This window comes from Bos taurus, chromosome 18, assembly GCF_002263795.3.
Source record: "Bos taurus isolate L1 Dominette 01449 registration number 42190680 breed Hereford chromosome 18, ARS-UCD2.0, whole genome shotgun sequence".
Taxonomy (NCBI): domain Eukaryota; kingdom Metazoa; phylum Chordata; class Mammalia; order Artiodactyla; family Bovidae; genus Bos; species Bos taurus.
In genome coordinates this window covers 59,213,590-59,225,614 of record NC_037345.1, presented here as the reverse complement: position 1 = coordinate 59,225,614, position 12,025 = coordinate 59,213,590, and the positions used below count along the sequence as shown (strand labels likewise).

At 43.3% G+C, this 12,025-nt stretch overlaps 1 protein-coding gene across 1 annotated transcript in view; it reads left to right on the top strand.

Moving 5' to 3' along the window:
* The window catches only part of LOC112442408 (translation initiation factor IF-2), a gene marked incomplete at its 5' end in the record, with an annotated part of 1,077 nt that extends 493 nt beyond the window's left edge, over positions 1-584 (top strand). The window contains one exon of the mRNA XM_024979469.2: positions 1-584. This exon is cut by the window's left edge and continues 493 nt beyond it. Coding sequence (XP_024835237.2) covers positions 1-569 — 569 coding nt within the window.
* Between the last annotated feature and the right edge of the window lie 11,441 nt (positions 585-12,025).

Below are 12,025 nucleotides of genomic sequence, written 5' to 3'. Positions count from 1 at the left end.
ACCCCCCCGGTCCCGCCGCCCCCCCACCCCGCCCCCCGCGGAGAGGGGGAGGCGGGGGGGCGGGAGGAGAGCGGGGGGCGGGGCGGGAGGGAGCGGCGCGGGGTGGCGCGGGGGAAGGGCCCCGCGGGGGCGGCCCCGGGCGTGGGGGGGGCGGCGGCGCCTCGTCCAGCCGCGGCGCGCGCCCAGCCCCGCTTCGCGCCCCAGCCCGACCGACCCAGCCCTTAGAGCCAATCCTTATCCCGAAGTTACGGATCCGGCTTGCCGACTTCCCTTACCTACATTGTTCCAACATGCCAGAGGCTGTTCACCTTGGAGACCTGCTGCGGATATGGGTACGGCCCGGCGCGAGATTTACACCCTCTCCCCCGGATTTTCAAGGGCCAGCGAGAGCTCACCGGACGCCGCCGGAACCGCGACGCTTTCCAAGGCACGGGCCCCTCTCTCGGGGCGTGGGGAGAATCCTTAGAATTGTAATGACTCATAAAATTTTGGGACATTCTTACAACAGATCACATGAGAAGATTCATTTTAGGATTAATAAATCTTTAGTTTTCCAACAATTTACCTAATTATGGCAGAATAATAAGTGTGTTGCAACTTCATCACCTGTGGTAATGACCCCTAATCTTCAGTGTGTATTTAATTACTTGAGTTTTCTTGAGAAGGCGACATTATTTTTTATGACATTTCCACAAAGTTTGAAAACTTTTATAGGTTTGTTGGGGACTTTCATGATGGCTTCTACAAAGATATCAGTAAGATGAAGGGGCAGAATTCATTAGGTGTGGTCATTAATATCCATCCTTAATGGGTAAACAGGGACACTAAAATATCAAATTCAATGCTGTGTGAATTAGGATCAGCCAGGGACAGAAAACCATGTAAAGCCATGACATGACTCAGCATGCTCATTATGTTCAGGATGCCCTTCTGTACACAGGCCACCATGATTATAGGACTGAATGATGTACCATCAGCCTATGCAAAGAGCAACCTGGACATTAAGGGACTTGGGCTTTTCATGGGAGGGGAATTGACAAGTTACTGAAGACTGATTACGTGGGAGAAATTATAGCAGGGAAATCCTGGTCATTTTCTTCCTTAACTGGCAATTACCGTTGCATATAAATGATTAATGGAAACTTATTCTTGGAAATTGAAGAAAAATGGAATCAAAAGAACCAGAGAAGTATGTGTGTGTATCTGTTTCATCATCGATTGCTGCCATTTATATTGTTCCTCTTTTCTTCAGAATGTATCCTAAGTCTTGTGATCTAATAAAATTTGTATCATTTTTCCCATAACCGTGAATGGATCATGTTTCTTCCAACAACACAGTTTTTTGCCACCTCAGTACTTCATAACAGAAACTAGGAATGCACCAAAGGATCTCCAGGTATAAAGATTATAGAAGAATTTCTTTTCATGATGACATCAAACAATAGACAAATTTGGGATTATATACTAATACTTTGCACTTGAGTTATTCTCTCCACATTCCATAATGGAACAGTAGTTATATTTCCCAATGTCCTCTTGTGCCAAAATGAAACTAATAGCATGTGCCTAATTTACATGAAGTGAATATAGGAATAATAAATGTGCAAAAATTAGGAAATAAAAAACTTTGGAAATAAGGTTAAAAGTGATAGCTCTTTTTGAGCTGGGAGCATTCTGAAATAAGTTATTTTTTCTTGTTCATTTATTATTGGTCGTATAGTTGTGGCTCACAGGATATCTTCAAAGCATGTAAGAATTTCCCAGACCAGGGGTCTGTCCCATGTCTCCTCCTTGGCAGGTAGATTCCTTACCACTGAGCACCAGGGAAGACCCAGAAATAGTTTAGAATCCACACTATATGATGGGAATTTTTTTTGTTTGATAAACTAGAATTTTCATATATTCAGTCCCCAACATGTTGGTTCTTGTTACTTTGCAGTCACCAAAAGAACAAAATGTAACCAACCCAAAGTTTGGTTTGGATTTTGAGACAAATGAAGCCATACATTGAACTCTTATGAGAATGTTTGTTAACTGCTGAACCTTTATAGTTGAATCATGGTAGACTTCCAAGCTGTTCAGTTCAATTCAGTCGCTCAGTCATGTCCGACTCTTTGTGACCCCGTGGACTGCAGCATGCTGGGCTTCCCTGTCCATCACCAACTCCTGGAGCTTGTCAAACTCATGTCCATTGAGTCGGCGATGCCATCCAACCATCTCATCCTCTGTCATCCTCTTTTCCTCCAGCCTTGAATCTTTCCCAGCATCAGGGTCCTTTCCAGTGAGTCAGTTCTACGCATCAGGTGGCCAAAGTATTGGAGTTTCAGCTTCAACATCAGTCTTTCCAATGAACACACAGGACTGATCTCCTTTAGGATGGACTGGTTGGATCTTCGTGCAGTTCAAAGGGCTCTCAAGAGTCTTCTCCAACACCACAGTTCAAAAGCATTAATTCTTTGGCTCTCAGCTTTCTTAATAGTTCAACTCTCACATCCATACATGACTACTGGAAAAACCATACCTTTGACCAGATGGTTCTTTGTTGGCAAATAATGTCTGCTTTTTAATATGCTGTCTAGATTGGTCATAACTTTTCTTCCAAGGAGCATCAGATCAGATCAGATCAGTCGCTCAGTCGCGTCCAACTCTTTGCGACCCCATGAATTGCAGCACGCCAGGCCTCCCTGTCTATCACCAACTCCCGGAGTTCACTCAGACTCATGTCCATCGAGTCAGCGATGCCATCCAGCAATCTCATCCTCTGTCGCCCCCTTCTCCTCCTGCCCCCAATCCCTCCCAGCATCACAGTCTTTTTCCAGTGAGTCAACTCTTCGCATGAGGTGGCCAAAGTACTGGAGTTTCAGCTTTAGCATCGTTCCTTCCGAAGAAATCCCAGGGCTGATCTCCTTCAGAATGCACTGGTTGGATCTCCTTGCAGTCCAAGGGACTCTCAAGAGTCTTCTCCAACACCACAGTTCAAAAGCATCCAGAGGAGAAGGGGGCGACAGAGGGTGAGATGGCTGGATGGCATGACTGACTCGATGGACGTGAGTTTGTGTGAACTCCGGGAGTTGGTGATGGACAGGGAGGCCTGGCGTGCTGCGATTCATGAGGTCGCAAAGAGTTGGACACGACTGAGCGACTGATCTGATCTGATCTGATCTGATATTAATCACCTTCATCAGAGATGCCCTTCTCCTTTAATTATTTGGAATCTTTCCTCTTTTCCCTTCTTGAAGGATGCCCTGTGTTGTTCTTCCTCCCTGGATGCTTGCAGCATCTTACTCTGGGGATGAGGCCTGGGACTGTGGGTTGGGCTGAAGAATTCTCAGGGGAGTTAGAGGGGACAGGGTAGGTGATGATGGTTCCTGTATCTGTTCTGGACGTTTCAAGTCTAATTGATCCTTACCCCATGTAGTCACTTAATTACTCAAAAACAAAAACATGTGAGGAATCCTGAAAAGCCTGATAGATCTAGTATCTTGAGGTATCCCCATGTTTTAGTCTCCTATGTCACTGCTCACTGCAGCCCCCAGGTCTTCTAAGCTCTGTCCATCCAGGTACCAGTTGCCATCTTGGACAGCAGCTCCACCTTCCAGCAGTTCATGTGCTCATGTGCTCAGAGCAGGGGATGCTGAGTTTACTTTATTTAGAGTGGCCAGAGGGTTTGGAAGTTAAGTGTATATGAAGGAGACACCTCCTCATCCAACAACCGCACACCCGCTTGATGACCTGAAGTATCTGCCAGTTAGCTGTGAGCACGGAGAAGAGGAGCCAGTGAGATGGGACCTCTCTCTTGTGACTTCTTTGCCAACCATCTCTCAACTGCATAAAGTCCGCAGCAGCTGACAGGTTTCCCCAAGAGAACTGGGTTCTTGGTCTCCATTCTGAATGCTCAGTGTTCTTGAATTTACAGCTTGGGTGCGTTTCTGTTGCGATGCCCATGCCCAGTAGTCTCTGCTCTTTAGCCGTCTTGTTCAGCCATGCCCGGAGAAGAGGCAGTGAAAAGGGTGTCGGGTCAGCTGAGGTGCCCCCTGCTGCTGTGTACATGAGGCCTCACCAGGAGGGGAATGTGATGCCAGGGAAAGTGTGGGAAAGTGCCCGTGTTGGACTCTGTGCTGGAGTTGACTGTCCTGAGTCCCTCCTGAGACAGTGGGCATAGATGACTGTTCCACATGGTGAGGTTTTCCTTGTGTGTGGTTGGGACACAGGAAGGGGCTATGTTGATTCTAAGCATTAAACAGCATGTTTTCCACTTTCTTGATACGCCTCTGAAGACTCCTGTTGCCTGAGGATGCCCAGAAGAGGAGGGAGAGGAAAAAGCAGGAGTCAGGAATGGCTCTTTCTCAAGTAAGGTCATATTCTCAGTGGATTCTCAGTCTGTCCTTCGTGAAATACACATCTTTGGACTCGCTAATCTTGTCTGACTCTGGAGTATTCTGTCTCACACCTTTACATGCACACTCACCAGAGACCTTCCCTCAGAGTCTGTCATCCTCACTTAGATCCCATCTCCACATGATCCGGTGACCTGGCCCTTGTGAGGACGTTCCCCTGGGCACCGTCCTGGGCAGGGCTTCTCACGCACGGGTTGGAGACGGGGTCTCAGTGCTGTGGGGCAGCAAGGATTGCTAGGGCCCATCTGGATGTGCTGTCTGCTCTCTGTCAACCAGGGTAAGGAAGCTGCAGGTGGACGTCCAGTATTAACATGCACAGTACGTTGTAAAATACGGATAGAGACCACTAAGGGGAAATCAGTTCTGACTTTGTGTAGTACATTTAAAAGTAATTGAGCCTCCTTGAAAATCTTAAGGATTTGGTAATGGAATGGAAAATTCAGAACGAGACTTTGGGGCTAGGGTATGTTTCATTATACCATCTAACTGAAACTATGAAATCAACATTTTTTTTTTCCTGGCCACATGATGCAGCTAGTGGAGTCTTAGTTCCCTGAGTAGGAATTGAACCTGAAACCCTGCAATAGAATATGAGTACTTAACCACTTGACCTCCAGGAAATTTCCCAACTTTCCTAATCTCAATGCAATATTTTGTTCATGGAATAAAAAGATAAACTTTGGCTTTTGTTAATAACTGGATACCTAACATTAAGGATTAAATCGTATTACTGTTTTTTAAATATATTTATTTCTTTTACTGGCTCTTCATTGCTGCAGTGGCTTTAATGTAGTTCTGTGTGGTGGCCACTCTCTAGTTGCAGTGAACGGGCATTGTGGTGGCTTATCTCATCTTGCAGCACAGGCTCTAGAGCAGGCTGGCTTCAGTAGTTCTACCTTCTGGACTCCAGAGCCTGGCTCAGGAATTGAGGCTTATGGGCCTAGTTACCCCTTGGCATATGGGATTGTACCGGAGCAGAATCAACGCTGTTGTCTCTTGTACTGGCCAATGGATTCTTTACCACTTTGCTACCAAGGAAGCCCTCATATTATTTTTAAATATAGGTATGTTATAAAGATTGTAGTTGGAGTCTTTTGTATGTTACTTTATGCTTATACTACTTTTTATTATTTTGAATTAGTATAAAATAATGTTGAGAAGGATTCCTAGTCCAGTGGAGAAGAATGTGCCTGCCAATGTAGGGTGCACAGTTCCACCCCAGGTCCAAGAAGATCCCTCAAAGCAGCTAAGCCCATGCGACTCAACTACTGAGCCTGTGCTCTAGAGCCCAGGACCATCACTCCTGAGCCCGCACACACTAGAGCCTGTGCTCCAAAACAAGAGAAGGCACTGCAGTGAGAAGCCCATGCACTGCAGCCTCAACTGGAGAAAACCCGCTCACAGCAACGAAGACCCAGCATAACCAAAATAAATAAGCTTTAGGGAAGAAATAGGATGTTGACATACTTAATGAAGTACAATTGATTCAGTTTTAATGTCCCAGAGATGCTGAAATATACATGATTAAAATGTAAATGGGAGTGTCATCCCAGAATATGTCAAAAGGCAACTGGAGATGGGAATGGCCACCCACTCCAGTATTCTTGCTTGGGAAATCCTGTGGACAGAGGAGACTGGCAGGCTACAGTCCATGGCGTTGCAAAGACTTTGATATGACAGAGTGACTGAACAGCAACCTCCACACTCAACCAAGTGAGCTCTTAAAAACAAATCTAACCATCTAACTTTCCTCCTGCAGATTCTTCAGTGGCTTCCAGTAGCTTTTGGAATAAAGTCCTAAATCTATAGACCTTGCAGAACCTTTCAGAAATCAGGTGGCATCTACCTGGCATCACCTCTCCTTATTCCCTACATTGCTGTCACACTGGCTGACTTTCTGTTCACTAAATATCTTCCTGCCTCAGAGTCAGCACACAGGCTGTTCTCTCTGCCTGCCTCACTTTTCTATTTGCCATCTTGCCAATCCTAAGTGTTTCTTCCTCACGGAGACCTTGTCTGACTTCTCGATGTAGGTCAAGACTTTCTGTTAAATCTTCCTTTAGCACCAGGCCAGTTTCAGAGCACTTATTACAATAGTACTGTTAAAATTACGGTTGTAATTGGCTGACTGGCTGGTAGATTATAAGCTCCATCATGTTCACTGCTGTATTCCAAGTTTGGGGCACAGAGTTGTTGCTCAATAAATTTTGATTGAATGAAAGAAAAAACTATAAAGACAGGTCTTCCTTTTGTCAGCCAATTGTGTGTTTACATGTGCATGCATGAGTGCATGGATATGTAACTCCATGGTTTTATTACAGAGCATCATGTCTAAAATATGTTTTATGCTTTGTAGCAGTTGCACTTGTATCTTAAGTATATTCCATGACCTTAAGTTTTTTCTACCTCATCACATGATTGATGGAAATAGTAGTAAGATTATTGACATGTTGTGGGTTCAGGGGGAGAGGGTGACCCTAAACAGTGACTATTTATACTGATCCATTGCATTTCAGTTTTCTTTTACTTGTTTAAGGTATTCTCAGGGAACTCTCTGTGGATGCACTTTCCTGCTCCGTTACTTAGCTTTTTATTCTTTGTCAGGCTTAACCACCTGACCTCAAGGGCTGTTGCCTCATTTCTTAACTTGTTGATGAGCGGTTTCTTACAGTGACAGAGTTTTCTCCCCATAAGTTGGACACAGATCTTTCTCTAACGTGGTGTTATGTTGATGACAAGTTCATATGTGTAAAGTGTTTAGAATAATGTTTAGTGTGTAGGATGTGTTGAAACCCCTATGGTCAGTGTGACAGTGTCATCATCTTCACAGTGTATGATCTCCTGTTCTTTTAAAGCCACTGTTGACTTTGTCATCTCTAAAGATACCGTTCTTGTTGTAACTCAGCTAGATAATAAATGTCACTCAATGTGTAAAATGTAACACTTCTACAGGGGCAACTCATTGTTGAATTTTATTTGTATGTTTTTCATGTATTGTCCACACAAATGACAAGTTCATGTCGATTGGAGTATATCATAGTCTTAGGAAAAAATAGGAAATTAGAGACCAATAGTGTGTTCCAAGTAGCTTTTAATAGATCTATCAGAATATTACTTCCACTGAATTGATCCTTACTCCTCTCACTTCTTCTCCTTTTGTGTGAAAATAAGAACCCTCCTCAGCGTCTATTAGTGAAATGTACTTTCATTTCAGACAGAGTTAACTGTCGAGGATGTGGACATCAAGTTCACTCCAGAAGAGTGGGAATGCCTGGACCCTGCTCAAAGGGCCTTGTACTGGGATGTGATGGAGGAGACCTACAGGAATAACCTGCTGTCTGTGGGTAAGGATCACTTCCCTGTGAAGTTGGAATCTGGTTTGGGGTATCTCTGCATTTTCCCTCTGTGTCTCTTGGGAGCCCCTGTTTTGCTTGACTGAGTTCACAGCCTTGTAGATTCAGAGGTGAAAAAGCTTCGTGATTGGCATCAGGAGTATAAGCTTGTCATTTCTTCAGGTGCTCTGCCCACTGTGTGATACACAAGGAGTTTTTCCACAGCTTGAGCATTTGTTAAGCTGATTTCAAACTTTGAAATACCCAATTTCCTTTTCCTTCCCCTGTGTTCTTGGTTCAGTAGTTCTTGGAAAGAAATTCGATATCTTCATGTGTGCGTGGTCTGTCACTGTGGTCATATCTGACTCTTCGGAACCCAATGGACCGTACCCCTCCAGGCTGTTTGTTCGTGGAATTCTCCCGGCAAGAATACTGGAGTGGGTTGCCCTGGCCCCGTCCACGGGGACCTTCCCCATGCAGGGATTGTCTGCATATTCCTGTATATTATAAGACTGATAGTGAATTAATTTGTGAAGAGTTTTTCTCTCTGTCTATAATGTCCTCATTTCTTGGCTAATAACAGAGCTGGGATTCTACCCCTGCCAATTCAGGAGACATGGGTTCAATCCCTTCTCTGGGAAGATCCCACATGTCACAGAGCAGTTAAGCTGGTATGCCACAGCTACTGAACCAGCACTCTAGAGACCAGAAGCTACAACTACTGAGCCCACAGGGGACAATTTCCAAAGCTCATGCAACCAAGAGAAGCCACAGCAAATGAGAAGTGGAGCACTGTAACTGGAGAGTAACCCCCACTTGCCAAACCTTGAAAAAAGCTCAAGCAGCAATGAACACTCACCATAACCAATATAAATAAATGAATAAACAAAAGTTTTTAAAGTAAATACATTTATTTTAAAAGGAGAGGTTGGATTTTGGAAGAAGCCACAGTACATGGCATTTCTTCTGAGCAAGAATTTCTGTTTCTGATCTGAATCTTACCTCCATTTTGGTAGCAGAGGAAGATCTCTGGATTGTGGAGAATGAGGTGCAAATGTCTGGAAACCAGATGAGTTGTAAGGTATCAACAGCATGATCAGAGGTCAGATCTCACAAGGAGAGAGAGGAAGCCACACCATTCATAGTGTTTGGGAAACTCCAAATGGGAAGTTCTGTGGGAAAACAGATGTTTAGTGTTTGGATTTTCCTTCTCCCCAACTTCCTCCTACATTCTTTAACATGTGAAATGTATACCATCTTCCAGTGGTGCTATATCACCCAAAAACCCAAAGGCAGGGTCTTTTCTTTTTGCTGTACTGGGTTTTTATTGTTCTGTGTTCTTTTCTCAGTTTGAGGTGAGGGAGCACATGGCTTCTCACTGCAGTGGCTTCTTTTGTTGTGAAGCATGGGCTCTAGCCTGTCCATCATCAACTCCCGGAGCTTGTTTAAAGTCGTGTTCATCGAGTTGGTGATACCATCCAACCATCTCATCCTCTGTCCTCCCTTTCTCTCACCTTCATTCTTTCCCAGCGTGAGGGTCTGTTCCAGTGAATCATCTCTTTGTGTTAGGTGGCCAGACTATTGGAGCTTCAGCTTCAGCATCAGTCCTTCCAATGGATATTCAGGACTGATTGCCTTTAGGATGGACTGGTTTGATTTTACTGTCCAAGGGAATCTCAAGAGTCTTCTCCAACACCACAGTTTAAAAACATAAATTCTTCGGCACTCAGCTTTCTTTATGGTCCAAAGTTCACATCTGTACTTGACTACTGGAAAAATCATAGCTTTGACCACACAGACCTTTATCGGAAAAGTAGTCTGTTCATTTTAATATTCTGTGAAAATTGGGGCTGGTCTTGATAACTGCCTCCTGTACAGTGCCACGAACCTCAGTCCATAGTTCTTCAGGCACTCTATGGGATCTAATCTCTTGAATCTGTTTGTCACCTTCACTTTATAATTGTAAGGGATTTGGTTTGGGTCATACCTGAATGATCTAGTGGTTTTCCCTACTTTCTTCAATTTCAGTCTGCATTTGGCAATAAGGAGTTCATGATGTGAGCCACAGTCAGCTCCTGGTCTTGTTTTTGCTGATTACTATATAGAGCTTCTCCATCCTCGGCTGCAAAGGATATAATCTATCTGACTTTAATATTGACCATCTGGTGATGTCCATGTGTAGAGTATTCTCTTGTGTTGTTGGAACTGGATGTTTGCTATGACCAGTGCGTTCTCTTGGCAAAACTCTTGTTAGCCTTTGCCCTGCTTCATTTTGTACTCCCAAGTCCAAATTTGCCTGTTACTCCAGGTATCTCTTTACTTCCTACTTTTGCATTCCAGTCCCCTATGATGCAAGAGAAATTTATTTTTGGTGTTAGTTCTCAAAGGTCTTGTAGGTCTTCATAGAACCTTTCAACTTCAGCTTCTTTGTTATTAATGGTTGGGGCATAGACTTGGATAACAACGATATTGAATGATTTGCCTTGGAAATGAATGGAGATCAATGCCTTTAGTGTTCCTTATGTTCCTAAGATCATCTTTGGGAATGTTCATGATTCTGTTCAGGATAGGTATGAGTTTTGGAATGATATCATATATTCAACATAAAATAATTTATTTATGAATTGTAATTAGTAGGATACCTGTGGTTCTTTGTATCTTGTAGATAAGTCTCAAATACATATGGTGAAGAAATTACAAGCAAAAGGAAACAGTGCAAAAAGAGAAATTACTCAAAAAGTGATGTTTGGAAGAGCTGAAAGCCATGAAATCAAAGATGACTTCCTTGGGATGATACAGGAAGCTATGCGTGATTTTGAGAGTCTGTGGGCAGATAATGAAAGAAATGACAAAGGAATGTCTATATCCTGTAACAAAAATCTCACTGATGGAAGAGATCAGCAGAGTAGAAATGATACAGGAAATAAGCCTGTTGAAAGGCAAATCAAGCTTTCAAGATGAATTGCAGATAGTTCAATCTGAAGGAACAATTTTTAAATGTAGTCACGTTGTGACGAATATCAACAGTAGCACCTCAGGTTTGCCACCTCAGAACTCGTAGTGTCTGCAGAAGTGTTTCTCAGAAACATGAGAGTGCTGTCACACATCTCTCAGAACTGGCACCAGACCAGGAAGCACACAAGAAAAACCCTAATGAGTGTGACCTAACATTTCTTCAGGACTCAAAACTCTCTAGACATGAAAGAATCCATACAGGAAGGAAACCATATAAAGGTGACGTATGTGACAAGGCCTTTAATGACAATGCAACCCATGCAGTTCATCGGAGAAATCATACAGGAGAAAAACCATATAAGTGTGATATATGTGGCTGCTGCTTTAAACGAAATACATCTCTTCAAGTTCATCACAGAGTTCATACTGGAGAGAGACCATATAAATGTGATGTATGTGGCCACTGCTTTAAACAGAATACACACCTTCAGAATCATCGGATAATTCACACTGGAGAGAAACCATATAAACGTGATGTGTTTGGAAAGGCCTTTAGTCGAAAAGCAAGCCATACAGTTCATCAGACCCTTCAAACTGGAGAGAAACCATATAAATGTGAAGTATGTGGCCATGGCTATACTCGAAAGGAACGACTTGAAATTCATCAGGGAGTTCTTACTAGAGAGAAGCCATGTACATGTGATATATGTGGCAAGGCATTTAGTGTAAATGCAAGCCTTGCAGTTTATCAGAAAATTCATGCTGGGAGAAGCCATATAAATATGATGTGTGTGGTAAGGCCTTTACTCGAAAATCAAGCCATACAGTTCATCAGACCCTTCATACTGGAGAGAAGCCATATAAATGTGAAGTATGTGGCCGTGGCTATACTCAAAAGTCACAATTTGAAATACATCAGGGAGTTCATACTGGAGAGAAGTCATGTACATGTGATATATGTGGCAAGGCATTTAGTGTAAATTTAAGTCTTTCAGAAAATTTACATTAGTGAGAAGCCATATAAATGTGATGTGTGTGTCAAGGCCTTTAGTTGAAAATCAAGCCATACAGTTCATCAGACCCTTCATGCTGGAGAGAAACCATATAAATGTGAAGTATGTTGTCATGGCTATATTCGAAAGTCACAACTTGGAATTCATCAGGGAGTTCATACTGGAGAGAAGCCATATAAATATTATGTGTGTGGAAAGGCATTTAGTGTAAATACAGGCCTTGCAGTTCATTAGAAAATTCATACTGGAGAGAAGCCATATAAATATGATGTGTGTGGCAAGGCCTTTAGTGTAAATGCAAGCCTTTCAGTTCATTGAAGAATTCATA